The sequence below is a fragment of the Wyeomyia smithii genome, chromosome 3 (genome assembly GCF_029784165.1).
Source record: "Wyeomyia smithii strain HCP4-BCI-WySm-NY-G18 chromosome 3, ASM2978416v1, whole genome shotgun sequence".
NCBI lineage: Eukaryota > Metazoa > Arthropoda > Insecta > Diptera > Culicidae > Wyeomyia > Wyeomyia smithii.
The window spans coordinates 52988752-53015300 of NC_073696.1; the positions used below are offsets into that span (position 1 = coordinate 52988752).

The following is a 26549-nucleotide window of genomic DNA, read 5'->3' on the forward strand; positions in this document are numbered from 1 at the left end:
GTCTCCTCGTTAGACGGAGGTGATTAATTTTTTTCCGAGGTGAAAAAAGTGATACAGCGAAATAATCTTTTACATTTTCATAAAGATATATTTGAAAATGAGAAAAACAATTGTTCGAAAAAAAAACAAACCAAAATAGCTATTTTTTGTTCTATTTGGGGCCCCAAACAATCCTGAATTTATTGGAAGTCGATTGGTTTTGTCTCCGCTTGGCGCATTGCATTTTAAATTTATATGGAAATTTGTATGGAAAAACCAACTTTCTCGCATTTTCCATTCTAAAAAGCTCAAAATGGCTCAAATCAAAGGTTTCATGACTTCTAATGGTAGGTTTGCCAAAAAAATACTAGAGATGTTCAAGGTTGAGTATGTCGAAATTTATGTTGCAAATCATTTTTTCTGCCAACACTGCCAATGTACCGGCGTCAGTCAGATTTCCATCAAAAGTAACCTCTGAAACACGTTGTAGATTCTATTTACGCCTAGAATATTAACCTTAATTTGTTTGCTTGGTCCAGCTGAGTGTATAAACTCGTTACGACAGGTTACTTCTGATGGGAATCCTACTGACACCGGTGCATTGGTAATGTTGGCAGAAAACAAGATTTTCTGCATTCAAATCGACATACTCAACTTTGAACAACTATAGCTCTTCTTAGGGACATTCTAACTCTTCAGTATCTTTTGCAAAGTTGTTAGGCATCTAAAATACTATACTTTAACATAATGTAGTGCATTATTAGAGCATTATTGAGCTCTCTAGAAAGGTAAATGCAAAAAAGTAGGTTTTCCCATATAAATTTTCATACAAATTTGAAATGCAATGCGCCAAGCTGAGACAAAACCAATCGTTTTCAGGTAAGTTTGGGGTTGTTTGGGACCCCAAAAGGAATCAAAAAACTTGGTTCTGGAAAATTGATCATTTTTCCCCACCCTACTATTTATACAACATCACAATCATTATCATTATAGATAATGACAATACGTAACTGTTCCACCACAGTTAACAACAGGAATATTTGTTTCTCATTTTTTGACGTTTTTGTAGTAAAAATAATAGCGAAATTTTTTTTTTACAATTTTTGAACAGATTTTGACAAACAGATTTTTCTTTTGTTTAGAAGGTGGAAAAAAAAGATCCAAATCGTACATGCCGTTTGAATTGTCAGCGACGAACCGTTTTGTAAGATTGTTAATAAATCAGCCATTTTGTTTTATTTTTAGTCGAATTTCTTTTGACGTAGGACTACGTCTATCTGGAAGTTAGGTACCTGAATTTGAAAATCTAGTAATTCAACCAGGGAAAACCAGGGAAAAGTGGTCAGGTTTTGAGCGCTTATATTTTAGTCATTTATAATCAGGTTATCGAGGTTTCGGCATCAATCGATCAGAAATTTTTTCACGGTTGAATTTATGTAACAAAAACAAACTAATGTTTGACATACTATTGAAAAATTGGTAAATAACATCGATTCATATAATTATAACCCTACTGAGCAGCCAATCATTACCTCTCTTCCCAAGCACAGCTGACACTAACGGATACAACCGATCTGACTTTGTAAACGATTTGTTGTTGTTGTTTTACTCGAGGTCACTTTCTCTTTCCGATGCTTTTTTACTTTTCTTACCATTTCTTATTCTTCCTAACTTCTCCCTCTTCCCAAATAACTGACAAAACCTTGATATATAAGGTACCATTCAAGCATTTCACCCCATCATTTACATCGCAAAACCGTACCAGTGACATACGGACGCTAGGAGCTAGCCGTTGTACAGGATTCTGGAAAATTATTTCCAGAATCGTGTGCTAGTTTACAGCACAGACGAGGGTCAAAACTGTGTCCCAATTACCGCAGGGGTTCCACAAGGTTCCATCCTGGGCCCGGTACTGTGGAATATCATGTACGATGAAGTGCTGAAACTAAAGCTCCCCCAAGGGGCTGTGATCGTTGGTTTTGCGGACGACATCACACTTGAGGTCTACGGCGAGTCGATCAAGGAGGTTGAGCCGACGGCTTCGCACTCTATAAGCGTCGTCGAGGACTGGACGCGCTCCAAAAAACTGGAGCTGGCGCATCATAAGACGGAGATTTCAGTTGTCAATAACCGCAAGTCGAAGCAACAGGCGTTGATCAGTGTCGGGAATTGCACCATGCCTCTAAGCGCACCCTGAAGCTGCTGGGGGTGATGATCGATGACAAGCTCGCCTTCGGGAGCCATGTCGAATATGCCTGTAAAAGGGCTTCAATGGCTATTGCAGCATTATCTCGCATGATGTCCAATAGTTCAGCCGTGTACGGCAGTAAGCGGAAGCTTCTAGCTAGCGTGACTTCGTCCATACTGAGATACGGCGGGCCAGTGTGGTCCAAAGCACTAGGTACTAGTAAACATCGGAGTAAGTTGGAAAGTACCTACAGGCTCATGTGCCTGAGGGTTGCGAGCGCGCATCGAACTGTGTCATACGACGCAATCTGCGTCCTGTCCGGCATGATGCCTATCAGCATAGCCATTAAGGAGGACGTAGAATGCTTTGATCAACGTGACACAAGGGGCATACGAGGTACCAGAAGATCATTCTCGATGATCAGATGGCAGCAGGAGTGGTCCAATTCCGCGAAGGGTAGATGGACGCATCGACTTATTCCGGATGTATCCGGATGGGTCGGGAGGCGCCATGGAGAAATGAACTTCCATCTGACACAGATTCTGTCAGGCCATGGTTGCTTTAGGCAGTATCTACACAGATTCGGGCATGCGGGTTCCCCCAACTGTCCCGAGTGCGTTGATGCGAAAGAGACTGCTGAGCATGTCTTCTTTGTGTGCCCTCGTTTTGCGCAGGCGCGGAGTGACATGATGGTAGTGAGCGGGCCAGATACCACTCCGGACAACGTAGTTCAGAGGATGTGTAAAGACCCGAGCATTTGGAGGGTGGTTAGTGCAGTCGCCTCTCAAATAGTTTTAGAGCTGCAAAACAGGCGACAGGTTGACCACCGACAATCCAGTGTTAGCTAACGGCCAGTCTCCAGGCTAGTTAGCTAAGTTAGCAAAGAGACCTTAAGAATCAAGAGGGTGCACATAGCACAAAAGCCGCTCCCTGAAGCAATACCTAGCGGTGGTTCCGGGGAGTACTATCCGGTCACTGATTCAAACCAACTCCACACTCCCTGAGGTTGGTCACCTCAGGGGTTTGGTTGCAAATTTCCCCTCCACCTAAGCTACAAACAAATTAGTTCATATATTTTATTTATATTAATTATTGTTCAATACGCTCTAATGTCTCAGCAAATAAAAATGCACTGTTAGATTAAAAAATATAGAAAAATACCGTAGTCTTACGTGATTCGGTCGTGTCTTTGATACCACCCTCGTACTATTTTCTCATACCCAACTTCACCTTCAAAATAATGCAGAAGATTATTGCTCTGTTGTTCACCTCGAAAATTTTTTTTAAAAAAATATCATATTTTGAAGCATCATTCTAGACTGCCTTAAGAAAGAAATTTTCTTTTAATCCTAGGATCCAGGAAAATATTTCCTCCAAAGAAAAGTAGGATAAAAATTTTAGTCGATTTTCCAGATTTAAATCTATGGCCTTGTGTCAGAAATCTGTTTGTTTATGACTGTGTTTTATTCACCTGTCTTATTCTAATTATAATTTTATATATATTATCGCTTTAGTCATAATCTTATATGAACAAACCCGGTATCAATCTGGTAACAATAATCTCTTTCACTCTTGGTCTATGAACATACTCCGTAGGGCGCTAATGGAATGTAAGGCAAAAATTTAGCTTCAAATTTTGTATAGCGGTAGGACTCAAAAATTTCGTCTCCTCGAAATAAGGGCCCATGCAAAATTTGAGATCAATCGGACTTCCGGAAGTGGAGCCTCAAAGCGATCAGAATTTTACCTTTCGCTGATGAAAACGCACAGGCAGTAAATAGCTTATGATATGGGAAATCTCAACTAATACTCAACTCAGTCCTGCCTCCTGCAGCCAGCGTTCATCACAGTCGTCTCGGTCCTGAGGCTGATGTTAGAGAGGAGGTCTTCCATCGTGCTTGCATGGGTAAGTATATTAATATTAAGAGTTTATCTCTGTGTGACGATTTTTCCTGCAAACAGGTTGCGACACGCTGCAGTCTTCAAAGCCAATCCGACTCCGCCCCATGCTATATGGTACAGACTACTTGTAGAACTTCGCTCGATTCAGATATACTCCATGGCACGCTCAAAGTAGCTCCGACCGAACGCGTGACACCTATCAGGATATACTACCAGAATGTTAGAGGTCTACGAACGAAAATCGACGACTTTTTTATTGCTGTTTCTGACTGTGAGTACGACGTCATCATTTTGACGGAGACCTGGTTGAAAGACGATATCAATTCCTATGCAGTTGTTCAACCAGAGTTACTTTGTATATAGGAAGGATCGCATTCCCGAAGTGACTGGTAGAACGCGTGGAGGAGGCGTTCTCATAGCTGTTAAGAACTCACCTAATTCCACTCTCTGCACGGTTCGTATCGACGACAGCCTAGAGCATCTTCGGGTTAAGGTTGACTGCATTGAACGAGTGGTTTGCTTAGGCGTGGTTTACGTTCCCCCGGACTTATCTAGAAACCGCTTTGTCATAGAGAGACTCAACAGTTCGATTTCTTCCGTGGCAGAATCTTTAAATGTGTGCGACACTTACATGATATTCGGTGACTTCAATCTTTCGGATTTGTGCTGGCGGGCCGCTACTGGTGGGTACGCCCAAATTGTGCTCAGTGAATCAGCCTCCGTTAGTAACATTTTTATGGATAATATGTCGCTGATCCATATGAAACAACTCAACTTAAGGACCAATAATTTGAACCGAACACTAGACCTAATATTTGTGGATGAAGAGGCTGTACTGATGTGTCACCTTTCAGATCCTCCTGAAGCGCTTATTCCCGTTGATGTTCTGCATCCTCCAATCCTGACACTCCTGCATTGTACGGCTCCCATACGCTTCAGTGAACCCCCTGACGATCAACTCCTTGATTTCGCCCGCATAAACTTTGAAGGCCTTAGAGAAGCTCTTTTGTCTGTCGATTGGTCACCAGTTTACAATGCTTCCGACGTAAACGAGGCGGTTCAATTCTTTAACGCAACGCTCACGCAGCTTTTTCCAAGATTCGTACCAGTTCGTCGCCCAAAAATGTCACCTCCGTGGACTAATAGACGTCTCCGTTATTTGAAACAACAGCGCTCTATAACTTTGAGGCTCTACTCAAACAACCGAAATTCCGCCACCAAGCAGATATTCATTGAAGCGAACACCAAATATAAATTTTACAACAGAGCTCTTTACACACTAAATTTTTATTGCTGGAAACCAGCAAAATTTTGCTGATATTCTACATGCTGAAAAATCAGCTATGATATCAGCAAACTTTCTCACTGAAACGATCAGCAAACCGAAACGTCAAATTTTTGGCACCATTTTGCTGAAAATCAGTTGTTTAAATAAATTGCTGCCTGTTCAGCATTTGAGCATTTGACATGATTTTGCTGATGTATCTCAGCAAAAGTTAGAAAACACACAGAACGTTCTTTTGTTTTTTGTTATTTTATTAAAACAAATGTTTTACATTGCGAATATTTATTTTAAAGTTATCTGATTTTGAATCTGAATTATCAGTATGAACTTTCAAATGTCTTTGTAGCCCATCGACACAACCTTCCACTAATTGGTAGCAGAAATTGCATTACAGTATATTGCCGATATTCCCAAATTCCTAGAAAAGACTGAAAATTAACTTATCAAACATTTTTTTATATCACAATTATTCTATTTAAGCGCATGCAATGCTTTTTCAAATTTCACATCCATGCTACATACGCTTATAAGCTCATTTTTATTTCTCTATAGTTTTGTTAACTTTTTACGCACAAAATGGCGATTGTTCTGACAGTTTGAAGGATGGAGTTGCCAGAAATTCAGCAATTACCAGCAATTTGCTGATTTTCGGTAAACAGAATTCTGAATGCTGATAATCAGCAAGAATATTTTTTACTGATTTTTTTCAGTATTTTATTTTGCTGAAAATTCTTTTCAGATTTTGGTGTGTACGGACGGTACGTAATGCGAATGCAAAAAACGTTAAAAACTCAGCCAAAACGGTTTTGGGCTTGCGTTAATGAAAAGCGGAAGGAACATGGTCTGCATTCAAGCATGTTTTTGGGCTGCGAAACCGCGAGCTCCACTCAAGCAATATGTAATCTGTTTGCGAAACGTTTTGCTAGTATATTTGACGATGCAGTATGCAGCAATCAACAAATTGAGAGCGCGCTTGCCAATGTCCCTACTGGTATGGTTTCCATGTACTGCCGTGATTTCAATAACACAGACATCCTAGCAGCTGTTAAAAAAATTGAAGTCTTCGAAAACGCCTGGATCGGATGGAATTCCTTCGACAGTTTTGATAAAATGCGCCGTTGATAGGTGTGCGCCATTGAAAGCCATATTTAACCTGTCCTTATCACAAGCACTATTTCCAGAATGTTGGAAGAAGTCGATTATGTTTTCAGTTCTAAAAAAAGGTAATAAAAGCGACGAATCCAACTATCGTGGAGTTACCTCACTATGTGCTGGTTCAAAGCTGTTCGAGATACTTATGAACGCAAAACTCTTCCGGGCAGCAATGTGCAAAAAGCGGTTTTCGTCGGAAAGATCCTGCTAGGAGCGATTAACGCGCCCTGGATTCTCAATAAAATGTGAACGTGCTGCCACGTCCACTGCGTCAACGAAGCTTTTTGAGGCTCCAACAACATAGGACGGACTACTCACAAAACGAGCCTATTCGAACTATGTGCGCTCTATTCAATAGATATTATTATTTGTTCGACTTTCATGTTTTTCGTGATCGTGTTACAAACTTTTATGTGCAGATATAGTTCTTGTCATTAGTTTTTAAGTGTTCATTTAGATAACAGTAGTTAAAAGTTCATGATATACTAAAAAAGCTATACTAAAGGAGTAGAAAGAATATTCCAAGTTGAAAATGTGACATTGAATGAATTTAAACAGAATAAAGGATGATTTTTACGAACTTCACCTTTAAGTTGGCAGCACTTGTATGTGATGGCGTCCAAGCGTCATCTGTTAAAGTCAAAACTGTTCAGTATACTATGCCGTTTCATCATGGAAGGATTGACAAATGAACAACGTAGAAATTTATTCAAAAAAAATCGTGATCGATTATGGTTGTCATGGTAGAGTGAAATCCGATTAGAGGCTTCACTATTAAATTGTGCACTGAATTCACTGTGTTGGACACATTATGCACGCAAAAGTTCAAGCTTACATCATCCGATTTGTCAAAATGCAAACTAAATGCTCTGGCTTTGCACAACAAATGTATCCAAAGGATAACGCAACAGTTGCGTAATGAATACATTGACAGAGATCAAAATCGGAATATGTATAATATACAAAAAATCGTGGTGTTTCGGTAGACTTTGGTTTGGGACGAACGATCAGTTTGGGGCGCTCAAAAAACCGCTGGTTACTTTCGAGATTCAGTGCGTATCAAAAGCTCGTGTATTCCTAATCATCGTCAGCAACCGAAACAGCCAATAGCGAGCCTTGCTGCAACAGAATTCACTGACGCTGGTGCCAGTAACATGGAACCGAACGCATATGAGTAAAACCAGAGTCGCTCGTTAAATGCAAAATGTTTTAAACAAATCCAATGTCTATGATATGTTATTGATTCGATGATGTTTTTGAATGACCGGATTCATGATAGTGAATCGATCAGTTCATATTTGCATTAACCCAGTCAGTACCAAAATCATCAGTATTGGTTACTGCTTGCACTGCTTTAACGATAGCAGCATTCTGAAAAATATTACCAATACCTGTACGAATCATCATGGCAATACTAGCACCGGTTAATTCTTCAAAAGTGTTTTGGTTTTGAGCCGTCCAATACATCGAATATTCGCTAAAGCACCAAATGCGTTATGAACAGCACACAATCGTTGTACTGGTTCCGAAACAGTACAACAGATGCTCTAGAAAGACGCAATATTGATGTGGTTAAGCACAGTCCAACTTTTGCGTGTGATGCTGGTGGCATCATTGGGCCGTTTTTCTCTAGAGACGATCTTGGACGAAACGTTACCGTCTGCGTTGATTGCTATCGATCAATGATCCATTGAGTGGAAACTTTGGTCGTATGCTGACTGGGAAGGGGGGTCTTCGATAGCTCTATCTACATGTTAGGAATGGCGTACAACAGCGTCTGACCCCAAGCGGGCGACAAAATCATGAAATGCAGTACGCAAAACAATGCAAATTGTGAAGAATGAATTTGGTGAGCAATTAATCTCTTGTTTTGACCCTGCAATTAGGCCACCAAGATTACGCGATTTAACGGCACTGAACTATTTTTTATGGAGCTACGTGAAATCGCAAGCCCAACACTATTGAAGCTATACCCGAGCAGGAGAAAATATCATTATAATATCACAACCAGATATTGAAAATACACCTCATTTTGATCTTAATATGGTTTACATAGTTGGTGAAATAACAAAAAATAATACCAAAATATTGATCCTCCAAGACAATAATAATAACAGAGTTTGATATTTCAATAAGAAACCAATAATTTTTATAAAAAATCACGAAAATGACCGACTCAGATATTTTCAATTTATTGAACACTGAATGCATAACTGAATATATTATAAATAATCAATAACGAACAATTTTCACTTAAAAACTTACTTTCAATCAGATATTTTAAAATCAACTCAAATATCTTATTGAAGGCATAGCAAGATATGATATCAAAACTTTATGATATTTATGAATATTTGGAACGTGAATATCCTTCGAATAACAAGATAAGTCTTATAGCTAAATATGTTAATGATGAGTTATGATTTTTCTATGCTCTCCTGTTCGGGTATAAGACAATATAACATGTGTTATTGGTGGGATTCAAACCAAAATGCTGGATAAAGTGGTGTAAAATTAAACCTTCCGTATAAACTATTTGAAACGTAACCTTGATGAACATTTGCATGGAATAATCGGTAAAAAGCAAATGACAAGAACCAATTTATCGATTCCTTTAAACTTTTCAAAATAAGGCTCTTAAAAAATGACTCTTTAGTTGCGAACAGAGAGAATTTCTGCGGAATGCATTTTCCACGCTCATTTCAAAATGGATAATTTGAAAAAAAAATCAATCGTTTAAGATTGCTGTAGGAAACATTTCTAAGAAAACCGCTGCCGAAGTAGTCTGATTCTGGTGCGTCAAAACGCATAAGACAATTCTGCTTTAAGCGCCAGTGCGTTTTTATGTAAGGTTTGATTCAACTTCGTATTCGTAACTCACTATCCAAACCAACAAACTGGTTAGATTAAGTTGATAATAACAGTACTATTATAGTAAACAACTCATGTAGACGACACATAATTGATCAACAAAAGCTGTTTATTCCACTCCGGTAGCCGTCTTATTCTTCGCGCTGAGAAGATCATTTTTGGCACGTGAGCACACTTGCTATATTCGAATGGAAATTTCCAGGTCAGTGAGCTGCAAACAATCCGGTACTGGCTAGCTAGTCGAACTTCTTCGAATCAATTCTATGAAAACTATTGGTCATTGTAAACAATATAATTAGATGATGCAACTGAACATCGGGTGATAACGGCCGCTCGGTTCGGATAGAACCAGATCGCTGGTCAAACTGTGCCCTGCTTCGCGGTGATTTGACGATCAGCTGTCGACTCGGCGCCACATTCACTTCCGACAAACTATTACAAGTGGCGCGAAGCCGTTACTTTATCAGTTAAAGGGCTCGTGGCTAAGCCTTGGTGTCGATTCGGATGGCCTATAAATAATCAGTTGTTTTCTCGTGCCAGCCTGTCTGGGTCTGTGCAGACGCGTGTATCTCTATGATGAAATGATCACTATACAGTAATAATAAGAAAAGGTACTTTCCAAGATTGAACCGGTTTAGTTGGCGGTGTTGGCATTAGTAAGGAAGAGTGTTTGAATAACAAATCGGTGTCAAAATGCTTTATTTTCCACTTGAGAAGCGTCCGGTTGAAACTGGACTTCACAAACAGATGGCTGTAATGGTAACGAGGCTGAACGCGATAATCGTGACTGTTTTGATGCGAATCCTGCTTTCTTTGAGGTGTAGTAGGTATTAGGAATTCTTATTTGTTTAGAATGAGAATTGTTGAGAAATCAGCTTTCAACTATAAAAAATTGAACATTTAACGATAAACGAACGATAAACGGTGAACCTATCGCTGGCAAGCAATTGGGTTTTGATTTTGCGGGGCACAATAACACCCTCTTGTTTTGTAAGAATCGATACATAGATTGACATTTAAAGTTTTGCAATCCCTCCGCAATTCTTTTATTGGGTTAAAAAGTCTTCTATTATAGTGTTTAGAAAATAATGTGTGAGGGACATTTTTTGAGATGAAGACAAAGTTTCATTTTATGATAACTACCCAAAAACTGTCTTTTGAAGGGATAAGATACAATTTGTATGTTATACTCAACCTCGTACCAGGTCGCATGTTGCCATTAATTTGTGTGATATGTTGGGGTTTTTCATATTTTTTTGAAAGTATTTTTGTTTATAGATGGTCCGTTATCTTTTTAACAAATATACTGTCAATGCGGATTTCAGAAAGTAGTATGGAGATGCGGATAAAGAAAAGTTCGGTAGTAGCAAATCTTTAGCAACTTCAGGCTCAAAAAAAAAAAAATGTGGATTGAACACCACCGTATGTTTCTCAGTTTTGCCATATGATAGAAGTTGTTTAACTACTAGTTCAATGGAAGTTTTCATTGAATCGAAACTATTCCATTGGAAATTTTATTGAACTATTTTTGGTTCATTGCGAATATCTATTGAACTAGTAGTTCGACAACCTCCATTCAAGTATATGATGCACATGGGTACTTGTAGACGTTTGAAATTGAATGGCAAGTTGACGGGAAGTTTTTGCACAACCGAAGTAAATTGATACTGCGCAAAATTATGTTTAATTACAAATCCATAGATTTGTAGGTATACATTATGAATGTCATTTTTTTTTGCAGCCAAAGCCACTCACCGCTCACCAAAATCGTCTAACAGAATTACTGCAATGTAAAATATACTTTGATTATTACGCAAATCTTGCATCGTTCTAGGTATTTGATGCCTCCCAGAACATTTTGTGTGTCGTTTTGCATATCAGGGTTAATCGAAATCAAAGATATCAAACTTAGGGATCATTCAAATAATTATTAGAATTGCGTTACATGGGGGTGGGTGGGTATTGAAAATTGCCAAATTCCGCGTTATGTAATATTTGAATGGGTCCTTTTTTGACAGTTCTATGACTAAATCTTCTTTAAGAATCACTCTTTTCCACAGGGTGTCGCCGTAGAAGTGATTCATACATTCGAATGTGCTCGCATCGGGAGGCCCACTGCTCGTTGGGCAGGAAAATGGAAATAGAAAAGGAATGAGAAAGAGTCATAACAATATGCATAAAACAAATGAAATGACTTTAGATACGGAGCTTTCAACAAACTTTTTGCACATGAAAAATTGTTTAAGTTGAAGACTGGAAGGTGTATGGAGCATGTCCTCGTGATATTCCAACCGATAAAGAGCAGTGAAACAATTCCAGAATGCTTCAGCTGTGATAGTTTGGTAGCAGTAACCAGCAGAGGAAAATTGACACTGCTATTCATGGACAGGCATGTGAAAAATAATCAAAAATACTATCTACAACAAGTCATCGAGGACCATTTGTTGCCTTGTATAAAGGAATAAATTGGAGAAAAATGTTTCTGCATTTGACAAGATTCAGCGCCAGCGCATGAAGCATTGGTTATCTAAAAGTGGTGCAACGAAAATTTACCGTGTTTTATCATTATCTCTGAATGGTCTGCATACTCTCCCGATTTGAATCAATTGAACTTCAGCTAGGTGAATCAAAACACATGACTTTGGACACTTTAAAGAACCGTTTGTTGAAAATCTGGGATGAAATGCCGATCGAAATCGTTCATACGGATAATGTTAAGAAGCGCTTGCGGGCCGATGTGAATTAAACTGATTCAACTGTAACTTTACTCTTTACCATGATAATAAAAAAAAACCAGAGAAGAAATATTCATCTGTTTTAATTTTATGGCATAAATGAAGTGTATCACTTTCACGGTGACACCCTGTAGAAGGTTATCAAAATGGCTGCGAAGGATATTCCAAATAAATATTATAAAAAGTAACTTTCGACAGTATAACATAGCATCTGGTCGCCATATTTAGTTCGTGTTACAAGTATCAGTGCCTTAGATTATCGATGATTATTCACGAGTAGATGAATTGGGTTATTTAGCTATAGCAGTTTTTTATATCATCTGAAAGATCTGCATTTTCTTAGTAAAACGTGATTAAAAAAAAATTTGCTATCGTTGTCTTTCGCTTTTTAAATCACGATTTAAAACTGCTCGAAAACTGCTCGAAATCACTACAATGACAGTTCGCCCATATACCAATTGTCATTGTAGTGATTTAGAGCAAATTTTTATTCTTCATTTAAAAATCGAAGGATAAAGATATGAAATTTTTAAAAATCACGTTTTGCTCAGAAAATTACACTCATTCAGATGATATATAAAAATCGGAAATCCGTAAATAGCTAAACAACCCAATTGAATAGTTCTCAGTGTCAGCACATTTATTTTCCGATGCAACTCAGTAACCAATGCTCCCCGCGATGATGCATGAATTTCGTTTAGCATATTCAATGACAGAGCAGTGGAATGAATATCAAAGGCCTCGTAAATGATATTCAGAGAAGTTTCGGTGATTATCAATCCAAGTAGTGAAAGTCTGTTTAGACGCTGCACACCGCACGGTAGAGATGGTCGGGTTCGGGTTTGGTGGAAAACAAAATTCGGGTTCGGTCGGGTTCGCAACTGAAAATGTCGGGTTTGGGTTTGAAAACTTGAAACCCGATTATATCAAATAAGCATTTTTATAAGATAATGATGTCATGCAACTGTAAAAATCACTAACATCTTTATACCATTCGAGACTCAAAGCTTCAGAACAGCCTCAAATTGTTTTAAAAAATCGGCCTCGAAAAAAAATCTCGGGTTCGGGTCGGGATCGGGTTTCACAGCTTCGGGTTCGGGTTTCCCAAAAATAAAATTTTTTGGGTTCGGGTCGGGTTCGGGTTTGATTGGAAAAAAAATAATTTCGGGTTCGGGTTTCAACCGAGAAAAATATTCCGGGTACGGGTTTGAAAAAAAGGCAAACCCGACCATCTCTACCGCACAGTACATTATAATTTGTGGAATGAGGTAATTTTGATTTTCACTGTTTTGAAATGATTTTCATTATTGACGATCAAAATATCAACACGAGTGTTAAAGTTTATCTGGTCGGTGTTCATCGATTGTTTGGTATCATGAATATAAACGGCATGGGTGGTATGATTATCAATCGTTGAAAATCGTGATTGTGAATATCATGATAGTGAATTTTCTCAGCTCTGACAAGTATTATTGAATGTGGTTAAGGGGGGCCCTACTCTGGAAAGTTGAAAAATGATTATTTTTAGTGATTTGTTTTCCGAACCCTTAAGGTAAGGTTAAGTGTTCGGCTATTTTAGTTATTGATTGAGGTATATTTGAAGATTTATTTTGCGTGTTGTGGGTGTAAACATAGTGAGTATTGGTTTTTCAACTGGTGAGAAAGTTTTTCTCAGTATCTACTAAACCGACTTGGCTGATTTTTTTTCTAGCATGTAAAAATGTATTGTCTAAAGCATAGTTTACAGTTCCAAGCGGAGTGAAGAATTTGACAAGTGAAAAAGCGTAAATTTTCGCTTGCGAAATCTGTCGTGAAAACCCGTTTGTGGAACATGCAGGTATTTCACCAGCCTGCAGTTTACAGTTTAAGCGAAGCGAGATTCACAAGTTTACACTCCGAGCGAAATGAAAATTGGCTGCAACTGCAAGTTTTCGCTTGCTGCTGCTTTTTTCACTACCGTTTGCATGCGTTTTTATGCGTAAACCCCATGAAAAAGATGAGATCCACATCCTTCGATTTCGATGGATCGAATTTGTTTACAGTTCCAAGGGAAGAGAAATATTTGCAGGTTGCATTTTTCACGAGCGTGAAAAAATGAACATTTTGTATGAGATTTTCACTTCACTTGGAGCTCTAAATAGGGCTTAACTTGCCACCTAGCCGTTTTTTCAATTTTCCTTGAAAAAAAATTATCTTGAAAGAAGGCCGCCATTTTGCCAATTCTTGGAATTTTTGAAAATGACTATGTAACAAGTGAAATAATCCATTTTTATACGCTGAAAAACAATTTCAGCCAAATCGGCTCAGTAGATGCTGAGAAAAACTTACAACCAGTTGAAAAAACATGGTTTCGAGAAAAACGCTACAAACACCGTAATACTCACTAAATTTGCACTCACGACTCGTGAGTCACGAGATGCAAAATACATCTTTGAATAAACAGTCGTCGTTCGATAACTGCAACCGAATGCCGTTCGATAACTGCTACACTTGACACATGCCAAAATTTGGAGGTGGGTCCGTCACTACCATTTTTGTTTTCAATGAGGTCGGAATGTATTTGTTTAATGGAATAGTGGCGAAAATAGTATAAAACTAGAATAGGCAAGCTTTCCGAATAATCAATTTGATATTCATATTTCCGCGTAGGCGAAGATATAGTTCATCACTACAATAGACCATTTTACGAGACGTTTCTGAACTCAATTCATGAATAAAATTTTGACAGAAAGCTCGGAACCACAGACATAACGCAAGTAACAACAACATCAGCAGGATTCGTGACACATGTCAGTTCGCAAAATGGTCTATTTAAAGATAGGTCACAAAATATTGTTTGCGATCTACTATGCACTGCCTCGCTGAGTAGTGAAAACTATAGACACTATATATATATATACCTGAGGACTGAATCGCAGCGAGCTAAAACAACTGTCAAGCGAGCGAGCCAAAATGGACATATTGTCGCCCTAGTAGAAAGTCGAATTTTTCGACTAGCGACATTCGATTTTTCTCTCAAACCGTACATTATACTTAACGTTGGAAGTAATGCGCTGTATAGCAAATCAGATGCGCTATACAGCACACTACTTCCGACGTTAAGTATAATGTACGGTATAAGAGTAAAATCGAATGTCGCTAGTCGACAACTCCAATTTTCAACTAAATGCATAATAATGAAAAATGTGTTGGTCAAACAAATAACAACAATATAGAAAACCTGGGAGGGAGAAACGGATACGAAGCTGTGTGAGTGTCAAAATGAACCAGAATGAGCTGTCATTGACTGTCAATTCGAACCCAGGAAAAAAGCATTTTTTTTGCAATGAGTATTGTTATAACAGAACGGTATCGCGTTGCTCGAAAATATATGCATCGCAAACAGTTTTTGTATTCATTGCCGTTTTACAAAATATTTTGGTTTGTTGTGACGTAAAATAATAAATTTCATAATCTTTAAGTAACAATCATGCTAGCGTACTGCGATTTTTAAACTTGCGCTTCTTTGGATTTAAGGCTTTGGCTACTTCGAACACGCTTCATCACGGTCGAGCTCAAAACTCTGAAGAAACTTTTATACAATGGCAAATTGAAAAAAAAAAACAAAAAAACGCAGACTCGAAAAATTAGTCTGTAAAATTTGCACATTCAGTATTCCTGATGTTTCTAAAAACTTCGTTTGAGTCATGCATGTGTTACAGGAAGAAGATAGTTACACGCTATCAGAAAACGAAGCATGTGCGTGTTCTCTGTTTTGAGTGTAGTATTCGTTTCTCCCTCCCAGTAGAAAACCAGCGATGCTAGGGATACTACCTTTCACTCCGCAGGTATATATATATATATATATATATATATATATATATATATATATATATATATATATATATATATATATATATATATATATATATATATATATATATATATATATATATATATATATATATATATATATATATATATATATATATATATATATATATATATATATATATATATATATATATATATATATATATAGTGTTTATAGTGAAAACTAGCCAAACAATGCACAACTTAAGTGATATTTGTTTTTCTTTTATAATAATTACGAAAAGTGAACCACATGACATGGTGATTTTGCTTCATTGATTAATAGTGGAGATCTATAATCTCCCATCTAGAATAAAGAGACAACAAGTAAACGAGATCGAAAAAAAATTGAGATAAATGAAAGAGTCCTTTTGGAGTGTTTCTAGAGATTCAACAATTTTCATTTTCGAATGCATTTAGAATCCTCCCGCGAGATCTGTCACTTCAATGTCAAATATGACTTTGACATCAGATTCGACGGATTGCGTTCCGATAACTGCAAAGTTCTTGCAGTTAAAAAGCGTTGCAGTTAAAAGTCTTGCAGTTATCGAACGGCGACTGTACCTTAATCAATAGCCAAAATACCCGGACACTTCACTTTACTCTAAGCATCTAAGAAAAATCACGAAAATTCATTATTTTTCGACCTCTCAGAGTAGGGTACCCTCTTAACAAAATGGATGTCAAAAACAATCACAACTCTTGTTTTGTACGCAAGGTGTTCTTAGCTCGGTTGTTTAGTTTGTTCGTTTGAAGCCTGATTGGACAGTTTATTTCGTGTTTTTGGGTCACTCTGATACAAAACACATGCAGATTACTCAAGTTATGATACCTTATTTGAAATTACTTTGATTTTGTCTATTTTCAATCAATAACATTTTTGGCAGCTCGGAATCCCGTATTTGGTGCTTCGATGGTAGTGGTGCGATACTCATTCATGTGTTTTTATTATACTTTCATTCCCTCCATTCGCTCCATTCATATTTGCTTCGGTAAACGTCAAAACGACAAAACGTGGAAAAACGTGCACCAGCTTACCTGGTTGAGCACATTTGCCGTATAATTTCGTAAAATATTGTAACAAATTAAGCAGTTTTCGTTATTTAACAACACGAACTGTACTATAGATAGTTTTTGATATTGGAAAACTCTTGAAACTTGCAAATATCGTTATAATTCGTGCTTTTGGTGCTGCGCATTTACTTCTGCTTCCTCTTAAATACTAACCTTGAGCAGATTTGCAGCCACCGCATCTGGTAGTATGAAGCAATGTCCGTCTCTGGTGCAAAACGTAGATTGTCGTCCATTCTGAAGCCCTACCCAAATGGGGATGGATCAAAACTGAATACAAGCGCGTCGCAGAACAAAGTTCGCTTCGAGGATCTATCAGTCGAAGCGGTACTTCAGGATGCATTGGATACCAATCGATTGCAGCGATTCGAACAACTGCTGGCGACCGTCAAGGAGGAGCAGTTTGACGACGGCAAGTTTCAGCAGATTTTCGTCGAATCGAAGCGATGTGTCCATCTGTTGAATGCAAATTTTGGCATGTTGGTGGAAGCGTTAGTGTCGGTTAATTGGTTAACCCGCAATGAATTGGCTCGTGAGATCTATAAGGAATTTGTGATAGAGCTGCTAGTGGCACACAGTAATTACACATCTTTAGTGGTGTCCAAACTGGTGCAGGGTTTTATTCCGAAAGATGAGGACCGCAGCGGGTTGGAATATGGCAGTCCAACGGAGGTAACGGTGCGATTCTTTGAACCGATTCATGATTTGATCGTGAGACTGAAAAATGTGATACCAATGTAAGCTTTGAATACGTTCGAGTAACGGCGTTTATTGATGATTTTTTTTTTTGTATTGCAGGATATTCGATGTTATTCTAGTTCACCTGAGGAAACAATATCCCTACTTTAAAAAACCCACTCACGTGGTGTGTGGGTACTTGCATAACATGCTGTTCATGACTGATTACTCGCCTATGTTTGTCGAAGAATTGTTGGAAATTATTTTCAATCGCTTCCTGGTGATAGACGTGAATGCTCCCAGGAACGAAATCGAAGAAGCTGAGTTTCCAGAGGATGATGAGCAGGTTTTTTCTATGGAAGAAGATTTAGTTGCTGGGCAAGATGCAGAAGAGGAAATGGTTATGAAACTTCCTCTAGCTGAAACATTAGATTGTTGCATGGAAAGAATGATGGGTTTTATTGAACAGCGCGCTTCTTCGGATAACAATAGTGAAGCGGATCAGATGTTCAGAATACTACTAAGGCTATTCGATAACCACATCTTGCCTACGCACAACACACACCACGTGCAGTTTCTGATATTCTATGTTTGCAGTTTCAAGCAGTCCTATGTTGAGTACTTTATAACGTACTTGTGGAAGCACGTGTGCAATCCTAACGTATCCACCCCGATGCGACAGGCATCGGTTGGGTATATTGCTAGCATGCTGGCTCGTGCCAAATTTGTTTCTTTAAGGTAGGCAATTGAATAACCCAATATTCCGTACTTTTTATTATAATTGTATTTTTTTTTCTGCAGTTTACTTAAATCCACCCTCCACGAATTCTCCAACTGGGTTCACCATTACATCCAGCAAATCGATTCTATGCTAAGCTCCGCCCTTAAAGCCCATATGGTTTTCTATTCGGTCTGCCAAGCCATCTTTTATGTGATAGCATTCCGCAGTAGGCAACTAACCGTCAGCTCTAAAAACCTTACCTTCCTGCAGTCACTGCAGCTTTCGTCAATCGTTACTTGTCACCTAAATCCACTCAGAGTGTGTTTACCGGCAGTGGCTACGGCATTCGCGGGTGTCACAAGAGCGCACCAGTTAGCATACTGCCATACGATTCTAGAACGGAACGCTCGACGCAAATTGGCAACGGTTTACAAAAATGATTCGCAAACACCGGAGGAATGTTTGGATACGTTCTTTCCGTTCGACCCGTACATGCTGAAAAAGTCGAGCAAACGTATTGATCCAATTTATCTACAATACCAAGCCAGTGATGCCGAGGAGACTCATGCGATTCAGTCGCCGGAGGGGCGTAGTCGCAAGCGGTACGAGTCCATGGCCGAAGATGTCGATGATTTCCTGCAGGAAAGCAAGCGTCCTAGAAATGATTGTGGTGCAGCTTCCGAACTGGGCGAAATGCATTTCACTTACTCCTACGGAGTATCACCTGGTTTTCATAGTTAAATTCAAAAAGCGAATGATTAGGATATTCACAGTATAGGTACTCATCCGTTAGATGTCTTTTATGTTTAATAGTGGCCGCATCAAAATATTTATGCAATAAACTAGATTCTACCAATTCATAAACTATAATGAAAATTACTTTTCACTTTATCACAGATAGTTTCGAGCAGTAAGTGATGAAAACTAGCGTTCGTAACGGAGTTCCGCATTGTCCTGCTCCTGCCGCGCAGTCAGCCGCGAATGGGACGTCATATGCGCCTGCATATGGCCAGAGGTGCGAAAGGTGAGCGTGCAAACCGTACACCGGAATGGGCGGTCCCCTGTATGAATGCGATGATGTAAATCTAGGCTGGTTTTGCTGGAAAATTTTCTGCCACAGCCCGGTTCAGGACAAATGATAGCTTCCCGTTTGAGATCGTGAGTTTTCATATGCACGTGGAGAATCGCCTTCAGGGTGAAACTCTTCGAGCAAAGATAACAGTGGAAGGGACGTTCGCCTACGAATGGAAAAGGTGAAATGAAGCGTTTATTGAATCAAATTTAAACATACACATACCCGTGTGTGTCCGAATATGCCGTCGTAGATCCGCCGGCTTTTTGAATGGTTTCTCGCAAGCCTTGCAATGGTAGCATTTCTTTCCCGCTTCAATGGTTTCACCGAAAAGATCCTGTTCATTTTTGCTGGTTATTTTTCGTTGCTTTGATCTAGTTGGGGCACCGACGGATTTAGATCTGTCGGGATCCGAAACTGCTCGACGCTGTTGGTTGACAATATCTTGTGGAATTTCGTCGGCAGACTCATAAATGTATTGAAAAACGGTTTCGTCTGATGCTTCCAGAACAATATTATCGGTTGGCACGGATGAATCTAATCTAGATTCTTGTTGTTCGGAATGTTCTCTAGCTGAGGATTCATGAAAACTGATTGGCAGGAAGCCTTCCCCCACGTCGTTGGCTTCTATTTGAAACGGTATTTCGTACAATTGATCATCTATTCGTACAATACAATTCCCGAGGTTGCTAATGTCGACAATGCCGACATTTTCTGGTAAATTCCTCAGGTCGATCATAGTTTCACCAGCTGCCAGTTCTTCAAATTGTATCGCTTCAGTCTGTCCCCCATGAGTTGCAAGTGGGCTTAACCGTTCGCTGAGATTTTTGGCCTCCTCAGGATGAACCTTTCTGATGTGAGTTTTGCAGTTTTGGTACCATTTGAAGGCACGTTTGCAGAACGGGCAGCTGAAACTGCGGTCAGGATTGTCGTGCAGTTTCGTGTGCCGACGAAGACTGGACAGCAGACTAAACCGGGTTGGACATTGCTCGCACTTGTAATGCAATTGGGAGTTTTGGCAGTGACTGTTCCGATGCACTTTCAGTGTGTGACTGGTAGTGAAAGTTTTGTCGCAAATTTCACACCGATTGCCTTTGATACCGTAATGAGACTTGACATGCTGTTTAAGGTGGCTGGACTTTTTGAAGGCAGCCGAGCAAATATCACAACTAAAACGACGCTGTTCATTTACACCTTGCATATGTGACTGACTCCGGTTGGCTACTATGGGTCGGATAATCTCCGGCGTTTGAAGTTGAGTCCTAAAGTAAATTTCAAAAAAGTTGGATGATGCCACATTTTTTTAACTACTAACCTCTCATTAGTGATGTTCGTGTTTCTCGAGTGTCGATTCAAGTGCTTTTCCAGCTGTGCCATATCGTGAAAATTGATTTCGCAAGTTTCGCATTTGTAAATTATTCCAGGTGGTGATTGTGGTTGCATAATCGGTGCCTCTTGTTTTAAACTTTCTTGATTATTTGTTGAGTCCTCGTTCAATCGAACCGGGTTCGATAGTATGGCAGCGTGAATTTTCGTCTTGTGTGCATTCAAACTGCCCAATTTTTTGAAAATGCATGGACAGTATGGACATGGCAGTCGGTCCGAGAGTGGAACATTTTTCTTCGGGTGAACCCTAAGGGTATGTACTCTAAGGTTTGTTTTCTGCGAAAACTTCAAACCACAGAGCAGGCAAACGAAATCTCGAATATCATCGTGAGTAAGTGAATGAGTTTTGAGACTGCTCTTTTGATTGAAGGATTTGCCACAAATGTTACACTAGGGGTATGAATATGCATTACCAGGATTTGTTTTTAAGAATAATTATAATACTTACAACAAAAGGTTTCTGCTTTGTATGTATAAGAAAATGCCTTTCAAGCAAACTTAGTTTGGTAAATACTTTATTCTCGCAAAATGTGCACTGGTAGGTCTTCGCACCGGCAGTTTTCGCTTTCTGAAAGTATTTCATGACAAAACCAATACAATAGAAAAATGACCTAATTCACCTTTCTTGGCAGCATTTGAATTTTATCGGTTTCATGACCTTCATACACATGAGCCTTCAAATCATCAACCGTTGGAAACTCTCGATTGCACACCACACACACGTGATCCTCCGGAACGTAGTGCCGTTCGATGTGGCCTACTAAGGTAGCGTAGCGCCGGAAAATGATCATGCATTTGGGACATTTGAACGGCTTTGGGCCGTGGATTGCACGATGCAGACTAACGTTCTTCTGCGAGTTGAATGACGCACTACACTGCGTGCAGCGGAATTTTTTAGTTGCCTTGTGTAATTGAATAGTGTGACGTGCCAGGAGGGCCCTGGTGTGAAAGGATGCTGCGCATAGGTTGCATCTGTGAATGGTTGCGGAATTTTCCCCCATCTCTTCTTCGACCGGGGAAAGAGTTTCAGTTCTCGTGAGTTGATTCATTGATGAGTTTTGTTTTTACTAAATTCAGCTCATACTTCGTTACTGATTTTGCAATTGCTGAAACTTCACCGTAAAGTTTAAAGTGATAACACAATAATTAGGAACGTTCCTACAAAGCAACTAGAAATGAATTTTTTAATATTTTGTTAGATGTAAGTGAATCCTGCAAATCAAAACACAGGAACTGTTTACTTCTTTGGCCCTATGTGGTAAAATATACTAGTTTCAGCTAGAAAACCACTTCACAAGATGTGCATCGAAAACACAAACCATTTGTTTCAGCACTGACTAGAGAGCATTTCTTTTTATCCAACTGATTCAGCCCCTGTTAACGCTAGAGGTAAAGCTTCGTTTATCGCATCCTTCGAGTGGCTGGTTCTTGTTCCTGCCACTGCTGTACGAGTAAGCTAAGCTTCGCTAGGGAGATGGTTCAAACTACTGCCGCATGGTTCGCTGTTAAGTTACTTACCATGTATTGAAAGCTTTTTAAAGCGTTTCTAAATGAAAAGAATTGTAATCAGTTTTTTAATAGAGCATTTCTTAATGGTCGAAGTTTTTATGAAAGATGTAATTTGAAGAGTTATATTTTTTTCTTGAAAACATCGAAAAATGAACATGACATTACGAAACCGAAAAATGTTTTGATATTTTCAACATTTTTATAAAAGTTAACTAACCTTTCTTTCATGGGCGCAACTAAGCAAAATTTCTAGCGGGGACTAGTGCACATAAATTTTTTTAAAAAAAGAGAAAAAAGAATTAAAATGCTCTTATATGATAACGCATAAAATAGTGTTGTAATAGTATAAAAAATTACTTCAATCGGGATTGAATCTCCGAAAATGTATTGAATATCTTAACCACAGCGTCAACGCCAACCTCTTTCAGCATCACTGTTTCGATATTGAGGAGAGCTAGATTTGGTAAACGGGTGGGCAGTGCGTACCAGCAGTACACCCGTACTAGTTGGCATAAAATAGACCCCAGTGTGGTCCAAGGCATGTGGCTCCAGCTGGAACACGAGCAGCCAAGGGAAGATCGATGAACCAGTGGAAACTTTGTCGTATGCTAACAGGGAAGGAGTAGTTGTTCTCCTTGTAGAGCAGCTTGTCTGAGCGTCTGTTCCCCACAATAGGGACGGCTCAAACAACGACTGATTCGAGGCGGATGGATAAACTGTGGAATGCGGTGTCCTACCAGCTAAACCCAAGACGGCAGCCCCGTCACGAGACAAGGTATCGTAGCCCCAGTAGAGCAGCATGCTAAAATAAACATACTATGAACAATCAAGAATTGCAAACGAACCAGAACAGCCGACAATGACCTAGCCGACGAAATAAGGTAGACGATTATAAGCTTGGTACATGTAACAGTAGATCGCTAAACGCCCCGGGTTCCGACCGGTTCTGCTGGATCATTAAAACCCCGCAACTTCAACATCGCGGATTTGTGGCCGCAAGGAACAGTACTACTAGAGCGGCGTCACATCCAATGAGCTGGGTACTGGCTTTTTAGTGCTGGGCAGGATGCAGAGTCGTGCGATCAAGTGGCAGGCGATCACCGACAGGTTGTGTTTGTTGAGAATAGAACACAACTCTACAGTTATACACTATCCTCAATGTGCATTGCCCTGCGACCCAATACGCACGCTGGAGAAAATCTACGATAGTTGTAGAGACATCAAGATCGTCATCGGGAACATGAACGCTGAAATCGGTAGAGAAGACATATATCGGCCGGTGATCGGCCCGCACTGCCTGCACACCGTGACGAACGACAACGGCCAGCGATGCGTCAACTTTGCAGCTTCCCGCAGACTGGCAGTTCTTTCCCCAAAAGGACATCAACAAAATCACCTGAAGATCAGCTGACCAACGTACAACCAACCAAATTGACCATGTTCTCATCGACGTATTCACCATGATCATGTTCTCATCGACGTTCTTCTCAGACATACAAACGTACGCACCAATTGCAATGCGGATATTGGCTCGGACATGACCACTTCGATCGAGTCTAGTGCGACGAAGCAAAAAGTTGTACCTATGTACCTGACCGGTATTCCTCTACGATATGGATATAACGACGCTTCTGGCGGAGAGCCCTAACGCTCTTGAAGTTTTCGAACGGAAGGTCTTGCGGACTATCTACGGTGGAGTACAGACGGGCGACGGATAATAGCGACAGTGCATGAACCATGAGTTGCACGCGCTGCTTGGAGAGCACCCCATTGCACACCTGGCAAAAGTCAACAGGTTGCGGTGGGCCGGTCACGTCGTAAGAATGCCGGACGGCAACCCTGTGAAATCACTTCTCTTCAGCAACTCTGCCGGCACCAGAACTCGAGAGGCGCAGTGTGCACGATGGCTCGACCAGATCGAAAGAGACTTGCGGGTGATCAGATGTCTGGAGAACTGACAAAACACAGCCCAAAACCGAACAGCGCACACTGTTTCTAAAGCTGCAGAAACGTGATCAAATATATTTTGACCCAAAAAAATAGATTTCAGAGCTATAGTGCCTTCAGAAAAGTTGATTCATTAATTATTCTCCATTTTATAGAAGTTGCAATTTTGTGATTAATCCACCTAACTGTGACAAGAGAATTTTAATTTTTCATTCTTGCAAGTTGTTGTACATTGTATAAGAAACAACTTTGTCAATGGTACCATACTTCTATCTGCCTTTTTAAATGGGCTTTTGTAAGGTTTTTGTTTTTCAATGTTCTACAATGTTGTTTGCGTTCACAAAACAAACAATTCCATCGAAGAAAGTTTATTTTTATCTCCCATATTTCATTGGTTATTGACGATTTTTATAGAAACAATGCACTAATTTTTAAACAGATATCTCTAAAATCTGCAAATATCTGCAGACTAAACCATTACTATATTCAAGTACAAGTCAAACATCATTTAATCCAGATCTAGACATTTGTCTTTTGTTGTGCTGTGTAGATATTTGTAAATAAATAAGTGCATTATTTTAGTAAACATCTTAAATAACTAAATAAACTTAAGAGATAAAAATAAACTTTCTTCGGCGAACTTGTGTGTTTTATTATAGTTAACAACATTGTAAAACATTGAAAAATTTTAGAAAATTTCTATAAAAAGTTATATTAAAATGATTTTGAGGGGCGTTCTAAAGAAAACTTCACAATAGTTCATTTAAATTAGCAGATAAAATATAGTGTCTTCGACAAAGTTGTTTCTTACAAAATGTGGTAGAACTTGATTCAGCGAATTTTTATATGCAAAAATGAAAAAAATAAAACTCATTTCTCACATTTAGGTAGATTAACCACAAAATTCTAACTTCTACAAAATGAAGAATAATTAATAGAACAACTTTACTGAAGACACTACAACTTCCAAATCATTTTTTTTGAGTTAAGAGTAATTAGTGTAAATTAGCGCATTATACCTGTAAAAATCGTCATCAACCAAAAATATATGTGAGATAAAAATAAACTTTCTTCGAAGATATTGTTTGTATCATTGTAGCAAACAATTTTGTAGAGCATTTAAAAATTGTATTAAATCCCTATAAAAAGTTAAATAGCAAAAAAAAATTCTTAGTAATAATCTAGAAAAAACTTCACAAAGGTAAATTTAAATAGATAGGGTATCGAACGTCTTCGTCAGTAGTTTTCTTCGGCCCCCTTTTGCATAAGATTGCTGCATAAAAACTGCCGAAGAAAACCACTGACGAAGACGTTCGATACGCTAGATAGAAGTATGAAGTCTTCCACAAAGTTGTTCTTTTAAAACTTGCTTGCTTTAAAACTTGAACTCTGCTGAACAAAGTGGATTTTTATATTCCAAAATGAAAAAAGTAAAATTCGTTCCTCACTGTTGAATGGATTAATCATGGAATTGAAACTTCCATAACATGGAAAATAATTAATGGAACAAATTTGCTGAAGACGTTACGGCTCTAACATCAATGATTCTGGGTCAAAAAAATTTCGATCACATTTTTGCAGCTTTGGAAACAGTGTGCAGCGTGGCAACAACTTCTTGATACAACACGAGCCACAACGGCTCTCGTCTAATTGGTAAGGTTAGTGAGAGAGCTAGGTTTGAGAATCGATCGTGGGTGCAGTACTAGTTCTTATTTCTTCTTTGTGGGGTGTTTAATGTTCCGAAAATATGTGTTTAGTAAGTTTTGAAACCAATAAGTAAAATTGACCTTTTTTCACTTTTCTGTGACTGATTATGTTTGTCGACGAAAATTGTCTTAAAGAGGCATGAGAAATGTTTATATACTAGATGTTAGGAAATAAGTTTTTACGCACCTTTGAGTAACCATCAACAATTTCGCTTCAATGAAAAAAAATTTTTTTTGTGCTTCGATATAACGCAACTCGATTTGAAAAAGCCATTTTTCGCGTTACATTTTATTTAAATGGCCTTTAAAAGACAGAATTTTTTTTCCGGATATCCGGATATTCGGATACGGATAATCGAATAGTCGGATACCCGGATATCTAGATATTTACTATCCGGATATCTGCAATTTTTTTTCTGTCATTTGAAGCCCAGAAAAAAATAAAACGTAACACGAAAAATGGGTGTTTTCACAATCCCCTATCCCCTCGTAAGT

General features: G+C 38.9%; 2 protein-coding genes across 2 annotated transcripts; one reads left to right on the forward strand and one right to left on the reverse strand.

The window, feature by feature from the left end:
• Nucleotides 1-16967: 16967 nt before the first annotated feature.
• Nucleotides 16968-19298, forward strand: LOC129732215 (RNA polymerase I-specific transcription initiation factor RRN3). Its single transcript, XM_055692863.1, has 3 exons — nt 16968-17772; nt 17834-18451; nt 18515-19298. Exons 1-3 carry the CDS (start codon nt 17234-17236, stop codon nt 19173-19175), a joined length of 1818 nt encoding a protein of 605 aa, XP_055548838.1. The 5' UTR covers nt 16968-17233; the 3' UTR covers nt 19176-19298.
• LOC129732214 (zinc finger protein 236-like) lies at nt 19224-22147 on the reverse strand. The gene is made up of 5 exons (XM_055692862.1): nt 21513-22147; nt 21341-21460; nt 20822-21282; nt 19732-20768; nt 19224-19672 (listed from the first exon to the last, which is right to left on the reverse strand). Exons 1-5 carry the CDS (start codon nt 21939-21941, stop codon nt 19359-19361), a joined length of 2361 nt encoding a protein of 786 aa, XP_055548837.1. The 5' UTR covers nt 21942-22147; the 3' UTR covers nt 19224-19358.
• Nucleotides 22148-26549: the final 4402 nt, after the last annotated feature.